Source organism: Grampus griseus (genome assembly GCF_964374135.1).
Source record: "Grampus griseus genome assembly, chromosome: 16".
NCBI lineage: Eukaryota > Metazoa > Chordata > Mammalia > Artiodactyla > Delphinidae > Grampus > Grampus griseus.
The window spans coordinates 60,426,426-60,449,031 of record NC_139010.1 but is presented as its reverse complement, the minus strand read 5'-3'; the positions used below and the strand labels follow the sequence as shown (position 1 = coordinate 60,449,031).

General features: G+C 48.6%; 1 protein-coding gene across 15 annotated transcripts in view; it reads right to left on the bottom strand.

Moving 5' to 3' along the window:
• Window positions 1-2,473: 2,473 nt before the first annotated feature.
• The window catches only part of GBF1 (golgi brefeldin A resistant guanine nucleotide exchange factor 1), a 122,588-nt gene continuing 102,455 nt past the window's right edge, over window positions 2,474-22,606 (bottom strand). For 7 of the 15 annotated variants that reach the window (XM_082673046.1, XM_082673056.1, XM_082673058.1 and 4 more), the window contains 32 exons: window positions 21,855-22,002; window positions 21,293-21,516; window positions 20,602-20,770; window positions 19,966-20,177; window positions 19,527-19,625; window positions 18,740-18,934; window positions 18,338-18,527; window positions 17,601-17,741; window positions 17,189-17,277; window positions 16,036-16,238; window positions 15,434-15,557; window positions 15,025-15,150; window positions 14,673-14,755; window positions 13,791-14,027; window positions 13,416-13,509; window positions 12,869-13,045; window positions 12,474-12,538; window positions 12,265-12,388; window positions 11,771-11,842; window positions 11,526-11,620; window positions 11,113-11,266; window positions 7,916-8,141; window positions 7,238-7,398; window positions 6,860-7,106; window positions 6,535-6,740; window positions 5,507-5,657; window positions 5,270-5,400; window positions 4,966-5,067; window positions 4,569-4,682; window positions 4,239-4,419; window positions 3,959-4,087; window positions 2,474-3,475 (listed from right to left, as the gene is read on the bottom strand). In XM_082673046.1, the coding sequence (XP_082529172.1) occupies window positions 3,195-3,475; window positions 3,959-4,087; window positions 4,239-4,419; window positions 4,569-4,682; window positions 4,966-5,067; window positions 5,270-5,400; window positions 5,507-5,657; window positions 6,535-6,740; window positions 6,860-7,106; window positions 7,238-7,398; window positions 7,916-8,141; window positions 11,113-11,266; window positions 11,526-11,620; window positions 11,771-11,842; window positions 12,265-12,388; window positions 12,474-12,538; window positions 12,869-13,045; window positions 13,416-13,509; window positions 13,791-14,027; window positions 14,673-14,755; window positions 15,025-15,150; window positions 15,434-15,557; window positions 16,036-16,238; window positions 17,189-17,277; window positions 17,601-17,741; window positions 18,338-18,527; window positions 18,740-18,934; window positions 19,527-19,625; window positions 19,966-20,177; window positions 20,602-20,770; window positions 21,293-21,516; window positions 21,855-22,002 (4,950 nt within the window). In that variant the 3' untranslated portion in view covers window positions 2,474-3,194. The remainder of the gene's footprint in view (window positions 3,476-3,958; window positions 4,088-4,238; window positions 4,420-4,568; window positions 4,683-4,965; window positions 5,068-5,269; window positions 5,401-5,506; window positions 5,658-6,534; window positions 6,741-6,859; window positions 7,107-7,237; window positions 7,399-7,915; window positions 8,142-11,112; window positions 11,267-11,525; window positions 11,621-11,770; window positions 11,843-12,264; window positions 12,389-12,473; window positions 12,539-12,868; window positions 13,046-13,415; window positions 13,510-13,790; window positions 14,028-14,672; window positions 14,756-15,024; window positions 15,151-15,433; window positions 15,558-16,035; window positions 16,239-17,188; window positions 17,278-17,600; window positions 17,742-18,337; window positions 18,528-18,739; window positions 18,935-19,526; window positions 19,626-19,965; window positions 20,178-20,601; window positions 20,771-21,292; window positions 21,517-21,854; window positions 22,003-22,606) is intronic. The other 8 variants (XM_082673053.1, XM_082673057.1, XM_082673060.1 and 5 more) reach the window with 4 other exon arrangements.

Here is a 22,606-nt window from a genome sequence, read left to right as displayed (position 1 = left end):
ATGCTGAATGAGATGGAGATCCATTTGAGGGTTTTGGGCAGTGGAGTGAAAATGATATGACATGTATTAAAAGTATCCATTTGGCTGCTGTGTGGAGAGTAAAGGGTAGAGAGTATGGGACTAGAATGAAGGAGGGAGACCAGTAGTCCAATAGATGGTGGCTTAGACTTGAGTGGTAGTGGGTGAGGGTGGGAGAAGTAGTCACATTCCAGATAGATTTGAAAGACAGAAGCAACAAGACTTGCTGAGGGATTGGGTGTGGGATGTGGGTGGTGGGGTGTGGGCATTGGTATAAGAACCTAGAAGAGATGAGGGGTAGTTGTACATAAAGTCAGAGTGATGGATGGTATTTAAAGTTTCGACAGTGGACATCACCCCACGATTGAATGTGGAGAAAAGAAGTTGACAAGCACTGAGCCCTGGGGCATTCTTTTTGGGTTTTTTTGGCAGCGTTGGGTCTTCGCTGCTGCGCGCGGGCTTTCTCTACTCTTCGTGGCGGTGCACTGGCTTATCATTGCGGTGGCTTCTCTTCTTAAGGAGCACGGGCTCTAGATGCATGCATGGGCTTCAGTAGTTGTGGCTCATGGGCTCAATAGTTGTAGCATGCAGGCTCTGTAGTTGTGGCTCACGGGCTCAGTAGTTGTGGCTCGCGAGCTTAGTTGCTCTGCAGCATGTGGGATCTTCCAGGACCAGGGCTCGGACCTGTGTCCCCTGCATTGGCAGGCGGATTCTTAACCACTGTGCCCCACCACTACTTTTGAGCTGAGGAAGTGTCATAGGAAAGACCATGGGGTTTAGAGTGAGACAGACCTGGGTTTGAATCCCAGCTTCCTAACTTCCCAGGAATTTGGCCTCTCTGAACCTGTTGCCTCATCTGTAAGAGGAGTAAATACCTCTACAAGGTTGGGTAAGCAGTGCACTTAATATTGACATATATTGGTGTTTCAACAATGTCACTTCTCCACGTTAGGGTCTTAAAAGTCTCTAGCTTTCCTCTGGACTTTTTGAAACCTGCTATCCTAGAGTTCTTATAGGAGACATCATTAAGACCAGCATTTCCCTTCAGATTATTCTATTACTTTCCCACAAGTTTTGTCACTTCCACATCATCAGCCATTCTTTGTTGGTCAGAATTAAGGCCTGAATATTAGTTCTTCTTGTAGTTTCCCTTGCCTGACAGAGACAACACTGTCAACAACACAAGTCACGTATGTCAGTTGATCTTTCTATAACAGAATGAGGCTTCCGACAAATGTTTTTCTTTGCTTGCCAGCGAGGAAGGGTTCAGTTTGCAATTACTCCAGCTTCTTTCCCAATATTTGTAGACTGAGGGATACAGACTTTTCATATTCCTTTGTTCATAGGATGGCCTTCAGGTTTCTATACAGTAGTCAATGTTGTTTCCCCCATAGGGAAACAGAAGCTTCTGAAGGCAGAGCTGTGGGGCTCAGAAGGGAGAACAGAGATGTTATAGCTGAAGCCAACGGCCCTAGTGTTAACCTGACTGTAGTTCCGGGCTTTTCTGCACTCATACAGAAATGTGCAAAGGAGGAGTGCAGTCTTACTCCTAATTTTCCCAGGGGCAAGGCTTCTAGTTAGTGTGGAAAGCAGGCATGGTCTGGACTACTTGCAGAAGGAAGGGAAGAGGGAGAAACTAGTGTAAGAGCTGCAGGACTCATGTCAGTATTGTTCCACATCAGGCTGTTTCCATTTCCAAAGCACCCGAGGGAGGCACTTACAGACATCCAGACCCAGCAACATCCACGTGGTTGTGCTGAGCAAAGGAAAGCCCAAGGTGCTGAACGATTACATAGACATCTGGGACCAATGAAGAGGTGAGTGCCCCTAACTCTCCGTGAGGGAGGCCAGCTGGTAGTACAGCAGGTACCACTCTCTGCCCTCCCTTCCCCCGGGGGAAGAGACCATGGTGAAGGAGGATGCCAAGATGATGGAGATGCTTCACTTGGGAAAGCTTAATAGTATTCTGCATCACACCCACAGTACCTCACCCCTGTAGGGGCCACACTGCCTGCCCCATACACACTCCCACTTATTTTACCCTGACGCAAAGGGAAAGAAGGGGAGGGATTCTCCAATCATGCTGCAGTGACTGGGGTAAATGGAGGCTGTGGGATGGGAAGAAATTTTCCCTCCTCAGTTCTGGGCCAAAATGAATGCCCTGTGTCCAGAAACACATGATCACAGCTATGGGCAAGATAGCCTCCCACCCCCTAAGCCCCATGGGCTCCTCTCTGCTCCTGGGACCATGAGGCACATCTGAGGGAAGACTTCTGAATAACTACAGCTCAGCTCTGGTTCACCTTCCCTTTGACCCCAGCCTAGGCTGTCACGCTTATCTCCGATGGAGCAGTTAGGGAAGAGGACAACTGCCAACCCCCTAGCGCATCCCTGGTGCTAAGGGGGCACTGCTGTGATGGTGGTGGTGGGGCAGCAGCAGTGAAGGAATCCTGACTGCGTCCTGGCGTCTGGCTGGCTGGTGACCAGGGGCCACGTGGGCCAGACTGTTGGTAGGCTCAGTCTCATTTCTGTTCATGTGATGGCCTGGGTATCCCGAAACATGGTACCCACAAACTCAAGAAGGAAACCAGAGGGAAAGGCAATGATGTTGGTACTAAGACATTTATTACATCATAAAAAATCCATTGTTGTCCTGTTTTTCCATATGTACATGCTCCTGTGGGCAGTCCCTCTGTCCAGCCCCACCTGTCCACCCTCCATGGCGCCAATCAACTCTCCAAACTGACCAACTAATTAATAAAAGAGGAAGAACTAGAGGAGGTGGCCCAGGGCTGATGGGAGTGGGGTTCGGAGAGGGAAACAAAGTGCAGAGTGATTGGCTTGGCTCTCGATGCCTGACCACGGGCAGGAGGAGCACAAGGGCGGGCACTGCAGGGTTGGTACAGTGATGCCTCCCCGAGCTGCCAGGCTGCAGGTGATACCTGAGTGTGCTCTCAGGTTGGACTCCCAGGAATGGAGAGCAGAGGAGGAAGGTCCCACAGACTGACTGTGGGTCCCAGGAGGGGCTATAAAAGTTCTTTTTCAGGTCCCCATCCAAGTAGCAGTGATAGCAGCTTGGGCTGGGACTGAAGAATTTGTGGCCCCTGGGACAGCTAAGAGGTGGGCCAGGGACAGCCTGGTAGGAAGTACTGGTCCTGATCGCTGAGGGCCCTGCCTTAGTTGACCTCAGAGGTGGGCAGGGGGTCTGTGGGGCGGGGTGTGGCCAGGAGGGGCACAGGTGAGGTGGCCTCGATGAGAGCGGGGTTGAGTATGATAGGCAGAGTCATGGGGGGCACGCCCACCTGCAGTGGGGAGGCCAAGGGCTGCAGGATCAGTGGGGGCTGAGCCAGGGGTGGAGGCCCATCCGGGGTAGGGCTCAGTCTGCTGGGGCTGGATGCCACTGGTGATCCAGAGGAGCTGCTGTTGGCAGGTCGGGGGCCCTCGGGCTTCTCAAAGTCTAGAGGGAAAGCAAGGTGGCTGCAGTCAGACTCACTCACATTCTGCAGCTAGTTTACCAAACTTCTGCTTCTCCCACTCCTGTAAGCAAGATGACCCCTCCCAGTCTACACAGTTGAGAGTCTCTGCTCAAAACTTATTCCAGTGTCCAGCTACCTTATATCTACCCTTTATCTTCTTTGCTGTACCTCCAGTAGGTTAATTTTGGTCTGGTCTTTATTAGAATTCCTGAAGGGCAACCTCTGCATATTCATTCCAAGTCCCTGATCCAGCCTCCTTCTCTGAAGCCTGAAAATCCCAGGCAGCTAGCTCATCATAGCTGACCTGGCCCTGCCATTTCCCATAAGAAGAGAGCAGGTGAACAGGATCTTCTGGTTCTTTCCTTCCCCTGCCTCACAGCCCATGCCCAGCAGCAATCTCAAAGTACCCCGGACCTCCTTGACTTCCTGTTTGACATCCAGCAAACTCGCTCAGAGGGACTCACCACAGGTCCCCAGCTCAGAGGGCATCTCTGGGGGAGGTGGATGGCCAGGTGTCCTGGTGTCACCAGCAGCAGGAGTCAGGTGGGCTGAGGCCAGAGGTTTTGGGGCATGAGGCTCCATGGGCACAGGGTCTGGGGAGGGTAGAGAATCCAGATGGCGGCTCTCGGTGCTTTATTTCAAGTAGAGTCCTGGCTACCCACTAGACTTAACCCCCACCCCAGGCACAGAGAACTAATTATTAGCTCCAGACTCTCTTTGATGAAGTTGGTTGGAGCCCCCTACCCTGGATGACAGTCTGCTTGAAGAGCTCATCTCGTAGGTGGGGCAGGAAACAGTCAATGCGCTCCCAGGTGATCTCCCAGAGGGCTGAGGGGCTGCCTCCTCGGGCATCCGCACTGTGGAAAATCTCTGCTGTGTCCATCACCAGGAGCATGTTCTTCAGAGACTCAGGGATGGCCTCTGACTGCAGGTGGCAGTGGGGCCATGAGAATGGGAAAGAGGGCATGGGGGGATATGGTAAGGAGAAGGCAGCCACCAAGGGGGAAACAGCAAGTCTTCCCACAAGATGGGAGAGGAAGTAGGCAGCTGGAGTTGGGCTGAGGCAGAACGTACCAGTAAGTCACTGGAGCCTGCATGCATGTACTTGTCCATGAAATCCAGGATGGTCAGCCAGAGGGCCGCAAAGGTAGAGAGCGACAGCAGTGGAGACAGGTGCTGCAGGAAGACCTATGGTCCCCCAGCCCCTCTCAGCCAAGAGTAGGGTAGGAGCCTTCTGCACCCCTCTCCAAGGGTGGGAGGCAAGCCTGCCCTATCTTGTGTGGGAATCCTGGATCAGAGACTCCTCTGCATTCCAAAATCCTCCCAGGTCCCTGGGTCCTGCTGAGTCTCCATAGCTGGGAGTCCTAAGCACCTACATTACATCTCTAGGTCCTCCCAGCAGCCTTGGCTTCCCTGCTTGTGAAGAGGCAGGTGTGGGGAGAGTGGGTGGGAGTAGGGTGGTGAGCAGTACCTTAGAGAGCAGGGTGGAAGCCCTCATCCGGGTCTCCTCCATCCCGCCCACATCTGCAGGGCTGATGTTTTCCAAGAGCTTGGTCAGTAGAGGAAACAGCACCTGGTGGGTAAGAAGCCAACATCTCCCTAGCAGGGTCAGGTGGAAGCCTTGTCCACTTGACCCTGGGCTGCGGTGGATGGGTACAGAGCAGGAGGGAAGGTCTGATACAGGCTGAGGATTGACATCAGGGGCTCTTCAAGCTGCTTGGCTCTCCTTGTCTTTAGGATTTGCACTTTACCTTAAGACCAGGGGGAAGTCCTACCTTGTTAAAACAGGACTCCCATTCCAGGGCATCTAACTTTTGCAGATCATGTACCAGTAGTGCTCGCTGCAGATAGGTCAGTGCCTGCATCCGCACCTGGCGCCGGGCATCACAGCACAGGCAGGCAATGCCTGAGAATGAGAACAGGCTCAGGATCCTTTGGGCATCCTGATCCTGGTACTTCCCAAGCGCCAGCTCCACCTCTGCCCCTGCCCTGCCTGCTCCCCTGAGGTTTACCCTGAAGTAAAGGGCACCAACAGTGGGCCCAGAGGGTGCGTGAATCTGCTTCGATCTTCCGGCCTCCTGCGTCCAGGTGGCGCTGCTCCTCCGCCCATGAGCTGTAGATAGAGGCTGCCCTTGTGTGTAGGGTGTGCATCAGGTCTAGCAACTGGGGTCACAGGAGGGGCACGACATGAGTGGGGTTAGGTCTGGTGGATCCCCTCCTCACCAGCCCACTCCCACTGTCCCTGACTGAGTCCTCAAGGGAGTCCCTAGTACCGATCACACCATACTCCACCCCTCTCACCACTCCCTTCTCCTCAACTTTATGAGCTGGTTGTCCTAGTCCTGACCAGTGTTTCCCAAAGATGGGTATTACTCCTAGTAGCGGGGATTTGAGGAGGTGTGTGGACTAAGTATTTAATAACACAATTACACAGTGAGAAAGGTACTTTTTCACTCCTTTTTCACACTTTCTGATGACAGATAAAGCCTCATCTTGTTAATCTCATTTTAAAAACAGAAAACCTCAGGCTCAGAGGCTTTGATAGGCAACAGTGTCTGGCCAGATTTAATAATTTTTTGTTTTTGTAATTTTTCTAAGGTTATTCTATTTAAAGCAATTAATTCTCCATTTATTTAGTGATGTAAAGTCTGCTCATAAAATAAATTTTATATGTCCTGAATAGACAACAGAATAACTCTGGAAGGATAAACAAGAAACTGATGGCAGTGGTTGCCTCTGGTAAGGGGAACTTAGCAGCTGGGGACAGGAAATGAATGGGACTTTTATCTGCTTACCCTTTTGTACCTTCTGAACTCTGTGCTATGTGCATTTGAATTACTTATTTCAAAAACAAACTATAATTTAAAAATGAAGCAAAGACTTACAGGCGGTCCTGGACAGGGGGGCACTGTGGGGACACTGGCTGAGGCCCTGGCTGGAAAACAGGCCCTTCCTTTCCGCCCTGGCTGTCCCTGGCCCCACCAAGACTCCCAATGTCAGGTACCGGGAGAGGAGAGGAAGTAAAGGGTGCCATACTTACGTCCTGACTGACCTGTAAAGACACCGTATGGTAGCTGGCAGGCACACCTTCGTCCTCATCGTCATCACTATGCCCACCCCGCGTGGCATGTTGGCTGGAGGTTCGAGGCCGCCGAAGCATTGAGCCTTCCTTGGATTTCTTCTTGAAGCGGTTCCCTTTGCTGTCATACTTGTGACTCTTGCCACGTTTCTCCTGGGACTTGCACCCTGAGCAGGGCCAGACGCAGGTCACATTTCCATATCCATGGGTACAGACGGCCTGCTCCTCCCTTTCCCCCGTAATTCACATGGTTACTCCCCAACTGCCCCTTCATCAGGTGACCCACCGCCATTCAGACTGGCCTCCACAAAGATGCGGAGAGTCTTGACACAGAGCTCAAAGTTGTCAGGTGTGATGTGGGCAGCGTCACGCACGATGAAGGACAGGGACTCCACACACTTGAGCAGGGACTTGGTGTCATGTGGCCCGAGGTCCAGCCCCACTGTTAGGCTGTACTGATTGACCAGGGGTGAAGGACCTGGCCAGCTGGTCTCAGGCCCTGGCTTGGAGTTATCGATGTCATCCTTCCCCACCTGTAAAGTATAGAGGAGCTGAGAATCCAGGCTTGACCCTGATCTTCCCCTAGCTGCCCTCTCAGAAGGCCAGGAATCTTTCCCACAGGCCAAGAGGGGAAGACTCACCCGCTGCCCGTATGCTCACTCACCACTAACCAACCGCTGTTGACCACATCAGCATCTGTGGCTGATCGGTGAATCTTGCCAGGCCTGCCATGGTCAGTGTAGACCTCCGAGTCAGAAGTGTACCCTCGGTCCAGGCTCACGTCATTTTGATGGAAGGATGGGAGTTCACTATCTGATTGGGCCCCTGAGCCAGCAGGGAGAGGCGCAGAGTCAGGATGGGGATGGGGAAGTTGGGATGAGGCATAGTTTCAGCTCTCAGAAGAAAGGTGCTGAAGCCTGGCCTCTCTTTTCTCTTGGTCTGGATTAGTTCCAGCCCTGTCACTAGAGGGCTGCAGGATGGCCTGGAGAGCTTCTCTGTTGACCAAATGGGGCAGCAGGCTAATTTGGGCTCCTGACAGCATCTAGTAGCAGCTGTTGGGGAGGGAGGTGGCAGTGAGGACAGAGTTTCTGAGAAAACAGTCCTCAGGACAGTAGGAAGCCTGGCTTCATAGCCTTCTCCATTGCCTACTTGCCTTTATGCTGTTTAATCTGTGGGTAATGGGGAGAGGCCCGTTAGGCACAGGAAGCTCTGGAAGCAGATAGCAGAAGCCAGGGGTATTTAATCTGCTGAACACAACAACCTGCGTTTTGTTTTCCTGTCTCAACCACTGGGGCCATAATTGTTTATCTGCCAGTGTGGGTGTCTCTGGGAAAGGGCTTACCAGCATCAGGTGCATCGGCCCTGGCTGTGGCCTGCAGGGCAGCTGGAGGCTTTACACCTGAGCCAATGCACTCCAGCAGCGTGAAGAGGGTGGCCCAGTCATCACTTGAGTGGATGTTGGCTGCGTTAGTCTTAAGGAGTTCATGGAGCCCATAGGCTACCTGGTGACTGACTCGGGACAACACGCTGGGCTTCATTAGTAGCAAAATGCGCAGGGAGAGCAGTACCTGGGGCAGGAGATGGGAGCAGGAAGTGGAAAGTGGGCACACGCGTCTTGTCTAGCCTCCTTCCCCACCAGCCTCCCTAGGCTAGTGAGAACAGTTTTGGCTAAGACCCAACTTAGGGTACTCTGTGGACAGATGGCCAGGGGCTAGGAATGGGGGCAAGAAAGAGGCAGGTGTGGTTATAAAAGGGCAATACGAGGGATCCTGTGGTGTTGGAACTATTCAGCATCTTGGCTAGTGGTAGATACACAAACCTACGCAAGTGCTTAAATTGTGTAGAACTTAATACACGTATGAACAAGTAAAACTGAGGAAATCTATATAAGATTAGTGAATTGTATCAATGTCAGTATCTTGGTTATGATACTACACTATAGTTTTGCACAATGCTACCATTGGGGTAAAGTGGGTAAAGTGTACAGACAGCCCCCAACTTATGATAATTTAACTTAGATTTTTTTGACTTCACAATGGTATAAAAGTGAAACACATTCAGTAGAAACCATACTTAGAGTTTTGATTTTTTCCAGGGCTACTGATATGCAGCACAATACTCTTTTGTGTTGCTGGGCAGTGGCAGGGAGCCACAGCTCTCAGTCAGCCATGCCATTATGAGGGTAAACAACTGATGCACTTAGAACCATTCCGTACCCAGACAACCATTCTGTTTGCCACTTTCAGTACAGTATTCAATAAATTACCTGAGATATCCAATACTTTATTATAAAACAGACTGCATATGAATCTATAATTATCTCTATTTTCAAAGTTTAATTTTTTAAAAACTGAAAAAAAGACCAGCAACATTATGCAAAACTACAGCATAATATCATAACCAGGATACTGACATTGATACAATTCACTAATCTTATTCAGATTTCCCCAGTTTTACTTGTACTCATACGTGGATTAAGTTCTACACAATTGAAGCACTTGTGTAGGTTTGTGTATCCACCACTAGCCAAGATGTTGAATAGTTCCAACACCACAGGATCCCTTGTGTTGCCCTTTTATAACCACACCTGCCTTTCTTGCCCCCATCCCTAGCCCCCGGCCATTTGTCCACAACTTCTAAAACCTCATCAATTCAAAAACGTCATATAAATGGAATGATATAGTATATAACCGTTTGGGATTGGCTTTTTTCACTTAGCGTAATTCCTTGGACAGTCATGCAAGTTGCTGCATGTATCAATAGTTTGTTGCTTTTAATTGCTGAATAGTATTCCATGGTATGTATGTACTACACTTTACGCTGAAAACCATCTGGGCTGATTCCAGTTTTTGTCTACTACAAATAAAGATCCTGTGAACATTCATGTATAGGTTTTTTATAAAAGTAAACTTTCATTTCTCTGGGATAAGTGCCCAAGAGTGCAACTGCTGGATTGTGTTGTAACTGCATGTTTAGTTTTATAAGAAACTGCTCTTATCATTTTATATTCCTACCAGAAATTTATGAGTGACTGACCCACATCCTTGTCTGCATTTGGTATTATCACTGTTTTTCACTTTAGCCATTCTGACAGGTGTGTAGTGGTATCTCACTGTGGTTTTAATTTGCATTTCCCTGTTGGATAATGATGATGAACACCACTTAAGCTTCTTCATGTGCTTATCTGCCATCTGTATATCTTCTTCATATCTTTCGCCCATTTTCTAATTGGTCTGTTTTTTTTTTTTACTGTTACGTTTTGAGTTCTTTTATATTTTAGGTATTAGTCTTTTTTCAGATATTTGATTTGCAAACATACACTCCTTGTCTTTACCTCCTTTTCACACTGGGCTCTCATAGAGTAGAATTTTTAATATTGATGAAATCTACCAGTTTTTCCTTTTATGGATTGTATTTTTGGTGTCAAGTCTAAGAACTTTTTGCCTAGCTCCCAAAGATATCCTCCTATTTTTCTTTCTAGGGTTTCATAGTTTTACATTTTACATTTAATTCTATGATTCATTTTGAGTTAATTTTTCTATAAGGTATGAGGCTTAGGTCAAGGTTCATTTGTCCCCTGCCCCCTCAACCATGGATTTCAATTGTTCCAGCAATTAAAAGGATTATCCTTCCTCCACTGAATTGTTTTTGCACCTTTGTCAAAAAATTAGTTAGGCATCTTTGTGTGCGTCTATTTCTGGTTTCTCCTTTTACATCGATGCATGTGTCTGTCCCTCCAAAAATACCACAGTGTTGATTACTATAGCTGTATAGTAAGCCTTAATATCAGATGGAGTGATTCCTCCCACGTTTTTTCTCAAAATGTTCAGCTATTCTAGGGCCTGTGCTTTTCCATCTTAGAATAAGCTTGTCTGTGTCTACAAAAAAACCTTGCTGGGATTTTCATAGGAGTTGCATTAAACTTACAGATCAATTAAGGGAGGAATGACCTCTTCACTACGCTGAGTCTTCCAATCCACGCATATGGTATGCCTCTTCATTTATTTGGGTCTTCTTTAATATCTTTCATTAGCATTTGTAAGTTTCAGCATACAGATCCTATACATGTTTTGTTAGGTGTATAGCTAAGTATTTGATTTCATTTGCAGCACTTGTAAATGGTTTCATTTTCTATATGTTCATTGTTAGTATAAAGAAATGTGATTAATTTTTCTGTATTGATCTTATATCCTGTGACCTTCCTGAACTCACTTCTATACTGTTTGTCTTTTATAAATTGGGTGAAGAGCTCTCAGGAGGGTCCTAAGCATGAGAGCCGGGAAATCAGGTATGGGGCTGGGACTGCCACAAGGCAGCAGCCGTCCAGCCCTACTGAGCAGAGGTGCTGAGTACTAGCTTCATACCTGAGGCCATTCCAGATTCACTCTCAATGTCCCTGTTAGACTCCCCTAGCCCTGTGGTAGGTTACTGGGCTCATGCTATGGGCCACTAAATGAAGTCTCTGTCTCAGGCCATAACTGATACTGTGGCTTTAGTCCCTTGTACACCTTCCTGCCTTCCCAGCTGCACTCAGCTTACCTGGCCACTGATCTCTTCTCTCCGGAGTAGCCTAATGGCTAGGCGCAGCAGCCCCACCACTGCCCGCTCCACAAGGAAGCAGAAGTCCTGTGCCTGGACACATAGGTGGTATAGATGGTCTCGAACAGTCTGCCACACACAGCCCACACGGTCCCTGAGAAACATAAGGGATGAGGATAGTCTCAGCTGTAAAGGCCACTGGGCAATAAGCCTCTTCTTCTGATTGAGGCTAGGTCCTTCAGAGCTCAGTGGTATTATACCCTAAGCAGGCAGCTATAATGAGCAAGCTTCTCCTCTACTGCCTATAGCTTCATGTGCTTCTTGTCCCTAGAGCCCACTCTGCAAGATTACTCCAGGCTTCCATCCCTTTGGTACAAGCCCAGTATGAGGCCTGCCTAAAGACTGCCTTCTACCTGTTCTCCAGCACAATCCTCAGCAGCATCTCCAGGCAGAAAGCAGCATCCTCTTCATCATAGGTCTCTTCATCTGGTGTCACTGAGACCAGAGCCTGGAGGAGAATAATAGCAGGAAAATAGACATGGAGGAGAAGCCAGCCACTGGCCCACCCCTGACAGAAACTGAGGCATACACCACTATCCCTGTCTCCCCTCCCGGACCCAGCCAGCCCTTTCACCCCTCTTCCCTCTTCACTCTGTACCTTCATGAGCTCCTGCAGTGACTCCAGCTGGAGGAATTTGCTTTCTGTGATCATCTTTTCTGGGTCACATTGCTAGAGGCGGCACAAGAGAGGGTTTTTTTTTTTTTTTTTTTTTTGCTGTACGCGGGCCTCTCACTGTTGTGGCCTCTCCCGTTGTGGAGCACAGGCTCTGGACACGCAGGCTCAGCGGCCATGGCTCACAGGCCCAGCTGCTCCGCGGCACGTGGGATCTTCCCGGACCGGGGCACGAACCCGTGTCCCCTGCATCGGCAGGCGGACTCTCAATCACTGCGCCATCAGGGAAGCCCCGAGAGAGGGGTTATTGATAAGGACTAGAGGGAAGAGAATGTTCCCAAGAAGCCAGGGAGAGAGGGCAGAAGGAGTCAGCTCTGGTCACAAACCCTAGATGACCCTATTCTTCAGTTCATAGGACAGTGTCTATCTAGTAGAGAAGGGTCTAGGCTTGTTCACCAGGGGTAGGCAGGGGCAGTTACCTTGATACAGTCCAAGGCCATTCTCTTGGCCTCTTGGCTCTCAGTGGATGGGCCCCGCACGCTAGACTGCTCAGTACCACTAAGTGTCAGCCAGCTCACAAAGCTCAGCACTGTCGACTCTCCTCTGTAGAAAGAGAGTACAAGCTCTAGTGAGCTCCAGAGTTCTAATCCTCCCTCTGCAAGGTCTCCAGCCTCTGATTTCCCCTCACCGGTTTGATGGTGTCTCTTCCCGTTGTAGAGAGATCTTGCCATTGGGATCCACAAAATCTTCTACCTGGAAAATCAGGTCAAGAATAATTTCTTTCCACATGCCCTCTGCATTTCCTGCTCTGCCATGCAAAGTTTTCTGGCTTTCTTCCCGTTGTTCTCTGCCCAACACTATTGACTGGGCCCCTCCAATTGATGACTGGCAACAACTTCTACCAGCCTTCCTTTACAGCTATCCCCATGGCCAAAGATCTGCGGTCTTACATTTGAGGCGTTCCTGGTAAGTTTCAGCATGCATCAGGCCCAGTGCTACTCTCAACCAGTTCTATATGCAGACAGTACGTAATCTTGGAGCTCTTGCCTTGTTATTATTGATTAGTCTCCTACCAAGAATTACCTCCACCATAGCCTTGGGCAGCAGTTGGGCTCGGAAGAGCTGCAGCATGGCCTCCATGATATTCTTCCAGCCCTCCCGCAGGATGTCACCATGACGATGGGCCAAATGGAATACTGTCTTGGCTGCAATGTGGGCTTTAGGGTTGCTTCCAAACACAGTGGGCAGGTTCTCAATGGACTGGAAAGGAAGATGAGATGAGGCGTAGGGCCTGGCAAATGTCTTGAAAGGAGATTCTCTTAGGCCTCTACCTATGGTTCCTGAGGGTCCTTCTGCTAGTTCTGCTTCAATCCCCCATAATACTGGTGGGAAGGGCTACTCTGGCTAAGGCCTTCTCCACTATTGCATCTCTTCTCTCATCCCCATTATATAAGGTAATGCTATTCTCATCCTAGGGTGTGTCAGACAGAAATGGCTAAGCTCTACTGTAGTCCAGGGGTAGTGAGAGAATATGCTGATGGAAACCAGCTCCACAGATAAGGGTAGGTCTATGGCTAAAAGAGAGGTCATCCTTTGGAACTCCAAGTACACAGTTCCTGTCCCTGCTCACCTCACTGCTGAGAGCTGTGAATTTGCATAGAGAGATGATGAGATTGTCAAACACATCACTGAGGCCATAGTGGGCGGAGATCATGGCGCACTTCCTGTAACGTCACATATCAGATACAGTCACTGAAAGGCCAGGCAGCCCTTCCAAGTCCCCAAGGAGGCTTGCTTGGGATTCTTCCCTAATCAGTCCCAGGAAGAAACCTTTTACTCTTGAGTCTGTTTAAGACTGAGCTTTCCCAAGCTTCAGCCTCCCTGAAAAACTCAGGAGGAACCCATTCTAAGGAAAATAAGAGTAGGAGTCAGAGAGGCATGGAGGCAACCAAGTTAAATCAAAGAGGTGGAAGGAGATCCAAGACCATAGTCAAACTCTGGCTACCTGAAGCCTGAGATGGCTTTTTGGATGATTGTCTCCTCAAGGCTTTTGTCAAAGACATAAGAAAGAGCAGCAATAGTGGGGCCCCAGGTCATGGTGAAGAGGTCAAGATCGTAGCTGCCAGCAGGCACACGTAGGAATATGCCTTCTGGGGTGGCACCTCGATGAAGCAGCACATTCCATACATAATTCTCCCGAACCAGGCCTGTCTGCTCCTCAGGCATCACAATCTCCTCATTCCTGTCAGGAGGTAACAAAAGGAGTAGGTGCACTGCTCTGAACCTGACTGGTTACAAACTAGGACAAGGGGCTTTCTGCCCATTACTGACACTTTCCTTCAATGAGAGGTCATCAAAACTGCAGCTCAGTGGTCTGCTTCCCTCCCCACCAGTGGCACCAAGGAGAAAGAAAGGAAGCATCCCATAATCTCCAAGCCCCATCTCTAAGTGGGCCTTCTATAGTAAGATCTCATATTTTTTCTGGGTATGAGAGGATGAACAATTCTACCTTTTCTGATTTACAGTAGAAACCTAAGTGTCCCAAACCTCATCCTCTAGTACCCATCTTGGGTTCTCTACTAGCCCCATAATGCATCTTGCAAGCTAGACAGGAAAACCCAGCTTCTCTGCGTTTGGAAAATGGGGTGATGACATTCCACTTAGCAGGGGCAGTTTGGATCCTGGCTCAGGGTACTAAAGTTCCAGTACTATTCAGGCTTCTTTAAGGAATAAATCAGTTGGGGGAGAAGGGGCTGCCCAGATAAATTACGATGCTAAATCCAGGGTGTATGAGTCACTGCAGTCTGATGTGACTCCAAAATCTGGAGAAGGAAGTAGCGTGCTTCTCCTTAACAGAGATGCTACACCATTCTCTACGCATACTCACTTGATGGCATGGTACATGTCCTCCAGAATGTCTTGCTCAAAGTCCTTGCCTCCATTCACACCTTTTAGATTTTTGCGAAACTCCTAGAGACAGGGCAATAAGCTTTACCCGCCATGTGTCAATGCTGAAGCCCCACTCAGGGAACTCCTGGGTCTGTGGTAAATAGGACTTTAGGAAACAGTAAGTGACAGAATCCACTTCCCTACCCCAGTTCCTCTTCTGGATTGGCCAGCGCCCCCTGACTCCCTTGGACAGAAGCTTGTCTATTGTGCCCACTGGAAAACCCATGTCCTTCCTGCTACCTCCAAAGCTGTGCTGGAACTGCTCTGCCATGGCTGGGATCCAATCTTACCTCCAGGGTCATGGGTGCATTTTGCTTGCGAACATTGTGGTTGTGCTGGTCAGTATTAAGCATGATGACAGCATAGGCCAGGGCAAAGCAGGCATCGCTATTGGCAAATGGGGAGCCATTACAATTCTGAAAAATCAAAGACCCCACCTATGTCAATGCCCTTCTCTGGCCAATCAAACCCTCACGACCAACCCACTGGTCAATGATGATAAAGAAGAAGGTACCAGCCAGAAAGAGGCCCATCTCTTGCCAACTCCCTGATGGAAGCTGGCCCCTCTATGGGAAAGCTCACTGACATTGCTCTCAGCCTTCTTAGGAGACAGCAACTGGGTCCTTCAGTTGAGGCCATAGAAACCCTTAGTCAAATTAATTTGGGATGCTGGGCTCAGTCCCTGCCACTCAAACTCACCCTCCAATGTTCTGTGAATGCCTCTAGCAACCTCTGGATGACTGGTGCTTCCCCGGGCAAGCGGAAGGCTTCCAGGTAGAGACGGAGAGCTTCATCCAGCCGCAGACCCTGAAAGCTGAAGGTGCTACAGGGAAAGAAAGAAGGACGAAAGGCTTAAGATGTATAAGCTGCAAATGTTGGGTGCTCTATTAGCTACAGTCCCACTAAGCTTCTCCTATTGGAACAGAAAAGGCTGAGAGCTCTGGCAAAGGGGAGGTATCTCCTAGGTCATCTCTAACACAGAACCAGAATTTGACAACCTCTAAGCTTAGTACTCTTCACATCAGTGTGCTCCTACATAGAAACCTCATCCCTGGAACCCAGGAACCTACCCTGTGCTCAGGAACCCTACTCCACCCCTTTGCAATGTTCTCTATGGAGAATGGAATGGTGCCCAAAGCTTTCTTGCTGGAGACTCTTTCAGATCCAAAAGATATAAATCTTGGGAAGAGGAAGAGTGTATGACCTGGGTCACCATCAGGAACTGACTGGTACTGTTTTGAACTGTCTGTCCCCCCAGGCTGATCCTCAACTATGTCCCACATTTCTTGCAGTTTCCTCACCTCACAAAGCTCTCCAACAGGTCAATGTTTTTGCGGTCACTCACAAACTCTCCAATCATTTTCTTGTCCAGCCGAGGGTTCTCTCGCAGCCACTGGGCTACCTCTGTGTTGTCCATTGGGATGGTGAGGAGACCTTTCTCTTGCAGAAACTGGATCCCCTTCTTTGGTTTCTGGTTGAACTGCTCTGTGCCAGTAATCAGCAGCTAGAGAAGAAATACAGGAGGTGTCAAAAGCTGCTCTGCCCCTAAACCAGACAAGGGCAGGTCTCCATCACAGTCCACAGCTGGTCACCTAATGGGCTCCTAGGACATGGTTCTAAGTCACTCCAGAACTAAGGCTGAACCATATTGGCCCCTAGCTTTACCCAACTCCATGTTTAACTAGAAGTGGCTGAGGAGCTCCTTTTTACTCCTTTTCTGAGTGCTAAAGATGCACAGCACTCTCCTCCAACCTGAGAACCAGAGAAAAAAAATATAAGAAAGAGACTAGAGAAGGTTTTCTCTTCTCTCCAGTATTAGAGCTGTTCCTGGCATCTGTTTACAGACTAGCTCGGATTCCCCTTCTTTCTTTGGCTTCCTAGCTCTTAAGGCCCTGGGGTTTGAAAGACAAGGTGAAATAACTGCAATGATAACTTTTTGACTGTCTAGTCACAGCCCTGCAATCAAGGGCACACATAAACCAAAGTCATTTAGGCTGGCCTTACGAGGAAGAAAGGGTTAAACAGAAGGTTTTCTTTGTGTTAGAAAACCAGAAAGTACAGTTATTTGAACTTTACTAAAAAGCACCAGAATAAATGTCAATTCCCTTTTATTGCCAATCATCACCCCAGAGCTCGAGATGACCAGTAACCTTCGGTGACCCACAGGATACCAGCTTCCAGGGCTCTTGTCACCACAAGTAACACCTGACTCTCAGCTAGGGCAGCATTTGCCCAGGAGTACACAATAGGAGATGCCAATTACATGGCTTAGGAGTAAGGAAAGGGCTTCAAAGGAGATTGGGGGGTTGCTGAAGCTCCAAGAAGCTCAAAAACTAGCCTTGGGAAGCTGTTCAGTGAGCTTAGACTCTCCCTCATTCTCTGAGACAGAAACCCAACAGAGAACACCCAGTCAGAAGTGGGTAGAGGCTGAGCTCTGGGGATATCTATATATACCTTCTTTTTATTCTTAATTTCAATCAACTCCCGTGGATCTGGCAGGAGACAGGAAAATCGAGGTGGCTTCCGGGTAAACTTTTTGTCAGCTAGGAATGGGAGGAAGAGAGGGAAACACCAGTAAGACCTCTTTTTAACCAGGATAATGACTTTTGGAAGGATGCTGATATACTCTCTAGTGAAAAAAAGGATGCCTCAGAAAATTTCTTGTCCTCATCAGTCTTCCCCTTCCTTAGAAGTCCTATCTTCTAGGGCTCCAAATGTTTTCTTTCCTCTCTCTAGGTCTGAAGGCATGGTGAGCAGCCAATGTTCATTCAGGTACTAACCTAGGGTATTTCTGCTCCCCTCCCCTCTGTTCTCTAACAGGCCTTCCAGTTGAGGGGGCTTAGGATGATGGATACCCAGTACCCACCCCCAGAGTCACCAGCTTCCTCCAGATCACTGCATCCTGGTTTCCCATGTTCTGCTGGCAGCCGCCCTCCACCTGGCACATGCAGGCCTGCGATGTCTGGGGCCATGCCTATAGCCTTCCCATCACTGGCTGCTCTCTCAGCTGGTAAGAGAGAAGAAGGTAAATGAAGACTGATGGTGTAGGAAGCCAAGCAGAGCTGCAGGAGAATCGAGCTTCAGGCCAAGGAGATCTGCATGTTCCCACACAGGTCACCGGCCCTGACAGGACAAACCCAAGCCCAAATAAGTAGTCACTATCCCAGGTCAGCCAAGCATTAGCTTCTACAATTTAATAAAGAGATTATGCAATCACTTTCCCTGATCTTCTGCAACCTCAATCTCAAGGAAAAGTTAGAGAAGATTAATTAGAGTGGAGGCAGGCACTGGGGGTAGGAAAAGGTAGGGCCTGGAACTTTTAGGCACAGAAGTCCTATATCCTTTAATCTATATTCTCTTTTCTCCCCATAAAGAAATAACAATTCTGTAAAAATAGCTAAAGCATGGAAGAGGAGAAAGGGAGAAGTCCATGAGTCCTGCTAATGTGCCAGCCTGGTCTATGATTCACATCACCAAACCTCGGAAACACAGAATTAGGAGTACTTTGGAGGAAATGACATAAGGGTAGGAGAAAGGATTCAGTGAGTAGAGAAGGGATAAACATAGAACCCTGGGATCCTCAAAGAAAGAAATGCCTCTCACTATTGTTGGCTTCTCGAGTGCCATCTACTGCCTCACAGCCAGGTCTGGCTGCTTCTTTCTTTTCTTGCTGGGTAAGGTTGTTGAGGACTTTGGCTTGGCAGTGGGCCTCAGTGCTGTCAATCACTGTCAACAGGGCATCAAGAGACAGCAGGTGTGTTGTATAGAGCTGACCAGACACAGGGAAGGAATTCTGGAAAGTAAACAGATACAGGAGACTTGGGGTTAGAATACTTTTCCAAAAATCCTAAAACCACCCATAACTTCTACATTGCCTTAAGATACACTTCTTCTTGTTCCCCAGCTCTCAAGTGTTTCGTTCCCTATATGTAGCATCCTCACTACCACTAGAGAGATCTCCTTAATAAAGTTGTCTTTCTAGAGGTCAGTAATAATGCTCAGCACCTTGGACAGCAGCTTGGTGAGATCTTCAAAGAGGTTGGAACAGTAGTAGTCACAATCATAGTTGATATAGAGCTCAGTGACAAAGCTGGGGATGTGCCAGAGCTGCACAGTGGCCTCCAAAGCCATCTCCTTCATTTCATAAGGCATCTTGGGGTTCTCCACAGTGATGATATCCATGAGCTTTTTGATGTACATCTGACAATAATCCAATAATTGCCATTTGGGTGGGGAAAGGATTCAAGATAGGAAGAGACAAATTGGACAGGAAAAACATTAAACAGGAAGCAGACGCCTAGCCAGAAGGTATGCATTAAGAGATACTTAATGGTATTCCATCCCCTAAATACATCCCCCTCTTTGTCCTTCATGATGGGGGAGGCCTGGCTCTCTACCTCCTACCTGATCAAGTTGCCCATTGCCCTTTTTGTGCTCTCTGTGTGAGCCTGATTTGGTCCTATTCAGAGTTCCCTTTTGCAATTTAGTGGCGAAGCCAGCTTGACTTGCCTGCCTGTGTTGCAAAAGAACTGCAGACAGAAGAGTTTTACCCACTCATGGTGAGGTTACCTGCCAGTTCTCATATTCGGGTTCTCCCATTTTATAGCCAGCCAGGTTTCTCTGGGCACCTCTTAAGTCCTCCACTAAAGAGGAGAGCCAATGAACCAAACTATAGAGGCTAAAAGCACTCTCCTCAGAAGCCACCAAATCCCACTCCTGCAGCATGACAAAGCTGACCCGAATGAAGGTGCCATACATCTTCCTATTTTTTTCCCAACTTCAAGAAACTCACCTCTAATTGGAACTTGAGGTGCTCCCTCATGCTCTCAAACAGTAGGAAGCATACGCGCAGGGAAGCAGCATAAAGGTTCAGTCGCTCTACGCTGAGTAGCTGGAGATCACAGTAGGATGGGCTATTAGGTTTCTGAACCTGACTGTGGCTCAACCAAGAGAAAGCAGGACAGCAAACTGTGGGAAGTTGTCACTAAGGTCATGTGCTCTGAGGGAACTCTATATCTAGCCATTCCTATGTTTCCCTTTGGTTGCCAGAGTCCCCGGGGAACTACTGGAGTCCTCTTGACTATGACTACTGGTCAGTAGGGGAGGTAGGTTCTTTCCTGGGTCCTATACTCTTCACATGAATCAGCCAAACCTCCCTGTGTTCCCCTGGCCCTTGAAAGACCCTGAAAAAAAGCCAGGTGTTCGGAGTCCCTCTAGAAATCCAGTCTTACCTGGAATAAGTGGCGGCACATCTCATCCTTGATGAGGCCCAAGAGGGTTTGGCACTGGGCTACAGGGGCCGACTCAAGAGCCACTGTCAGCAAATGCAGTCCCATGTGGATCATAACCTCTGAGTTGTGGCGGTCGTGTGGGTTGGTGAGGGAGATGAGGAATCGGAAGAGCTCACGGATGCAAGGAAGACCATAGGGGACCAAAGCTGTGCCTGGGAAAGGCCAGGAGGGAAGTGGGACTGCTAAGAAACAACTGGCTCGATTACTTGGCCTAGCCTGCTCTGCATTATACAGGCAATTTCAGATAAGTGATTCTCTTCAGGAAAAAAATGGTTTTTTTCTGGGGCAGTAAGGAGACTAGTCTCACTTACTGAAGGCAATCAGAATTGATGATCCCACCTTTCTGTTAAAAGTCCCAAGCTTTCTATTCTTCCCTCTCACTTCCTATTGTCCACCAAACTCCCTCTCTGTGTAAGTTAGGGAAGGGCTCCATCCAATAGTCCTCTTGCTTGATTCCATTTCCTGACTAGAAAATGGCGTAGGACTTGGACCAGCAGACACCTTGGGTCTAAGATGGTTTAGGCTCAGACAGCTTAGTGGGTAGGATGGGGGAAGAGCCTGCCTGAGAGTACTTACCTTCTTTCTGAGAGGACTGTGTAAAGCGCACACCCCGGGGGTTGACGTAATCCATGTCATGGACAGAAGCAGAGTCAGAGTGGTCAGCAGGAGATGTGCACTCCTCTAATACTTCAGGGATGGATTCCACGGATGTTGATTGGGCCTTTTCCACATGGGCCCCTTCCTGCTATGACCAATAGTGGGGAGGATACAGGAAAAGAGATGAGGCAAGAGCAACTGGGAACTTATTTCTCTTAAGTATCTGTCCTCCAAGTGTTTCTAATGGACTGCAGGTGTAGGGCCAGCTCAGTGGGCTGTGAATCAATGCAAGATGGTTCAGGGAAGGAGTACGATGAAGGACTCAGAAAACATCACCTGAGGCATCAGTGACCTACAGTGACTAGAGCCCCAGAGGCAACAGAGGCCCTCAGGAGCTTGGATTTAGATCATTAACTTCCAGAAAAAGCCATGGCCAGCATCCTCACCTTTGCCAAGTACTGCATGTATGCACAGCTTGAAAATCCTGTGAGCTACCTCTCACAGTGAGTAATGCTGTGGTTTTTCTAGGTAGCACAGCTAATTCTAGCAAACAGGGAAGAACCTCCTGCCCCAAACTTCTTTTGAGCCAAGGCCTGGATAAAGAGCCAAAGGATCAAGCCAATTCCACAGCAGAAGACTAGACAGGGGTCTTTAGAAATCAAAGCCGTACCTGGGGGTCAGGTTGCTCAGGAACCCCTAGCTCGCTGCTGCCAGGCTCTGCAACTGTGCTGTACCCTGGAGAGCCAGGTTGCTCCAGGTCAGTGAGGTCCTCTTTGGAGGTGGTCTGGGAGGAGAACTCCAGGCCACTGTCTGTAGAGGGGCTGACCACTGCTGAGGCAGCTTCTGAACTTGCAGAGGAGATGGGAGTGGGTACATCTATGAAGGGCATGCCACCTGCCAAGCAAAGTGAGTGAGGCTTGAAGAAAAGAGACCCTGTGGGAAACACATCCCTTCCATGGTACCGTTTGTTTGTTTTTCCTAGACTGCATATTAATTTCTGCATATGCTTGGTCTCTAAAGTAGTCAGAGTCCCACTGGAAGGAGAACAACCTTAAGTCACTGTGAATTGCTAAATGGTCACAGTTTGATCTGACCTGGAGTTTTCCCTTTTTGCTCTCAGTAGAAAGACCACAGCCCCTCAATCAGGTGGTCTTCAATGTCAAAATTCCTGAGAGAGGAAGGAACTTTTCTTCTATCTATTCTAATCAGAAGAAGCAACTCAGGGTACTCACCAGTGAGGTTAGAGGATAAGCTGGTTCCACTGGGGGTGGGCAGCTCTGAACCTGGTGTGACTTTGGTCATATGGCGGGGGGGTCGGGGAGATCTCTTCTGTTTCTTCCACTTAGATGAATCACTCATGCCTCCTGCTCTCATTTTCAGCTGGAAATATCACACCTCATTAGCACTGGTATTCAAATTAAGATTGTATCCCTAGAAATCTCCCTTCTTTTAGTCCTACTGGTCCCTAGAAAATAGTCTATACCCCACATCTGTGCCACAGTAAGAATCTAGACCATCAGAGCACATTCCTACTCCTCTAACTTGCCTTCTACTCTTGCCACTTTAAAGGTCAGCCTGAGAGCCTCCAAGTGGAAGGTGACATTCTGGTTTTAGGCTGGTCATTGATAAGGCCAGCCCTCATACATCATTCTGCTTCCCTGAATAATGGGTGGCAATCCTCAGTCCTGAAAGCGTAAGGGCAGGGGGTCCTTTGCCCAAAGCTGCAGATCTTCAGGCCCTGGATCCCTGGGCCTTCCTCCTCAACTACCTGCATAGTAGCCTCCTACTCCTAGTTCTTATCCAACCGTGAGAGTCTACTCCTTCCCAGCCAAACTCTTAGCTTTCCTATTACTTCATGAACTGGGCCTAGATCCTAACCATATCCCTTACTGTGGAAAGTCTACATCAAATTGGTCAAAGAAAGGTTCATTCCTTGGAATTAAGGAAGGAGTGGCATCCCAGTTGATTTGTGGAGTTAAGGATG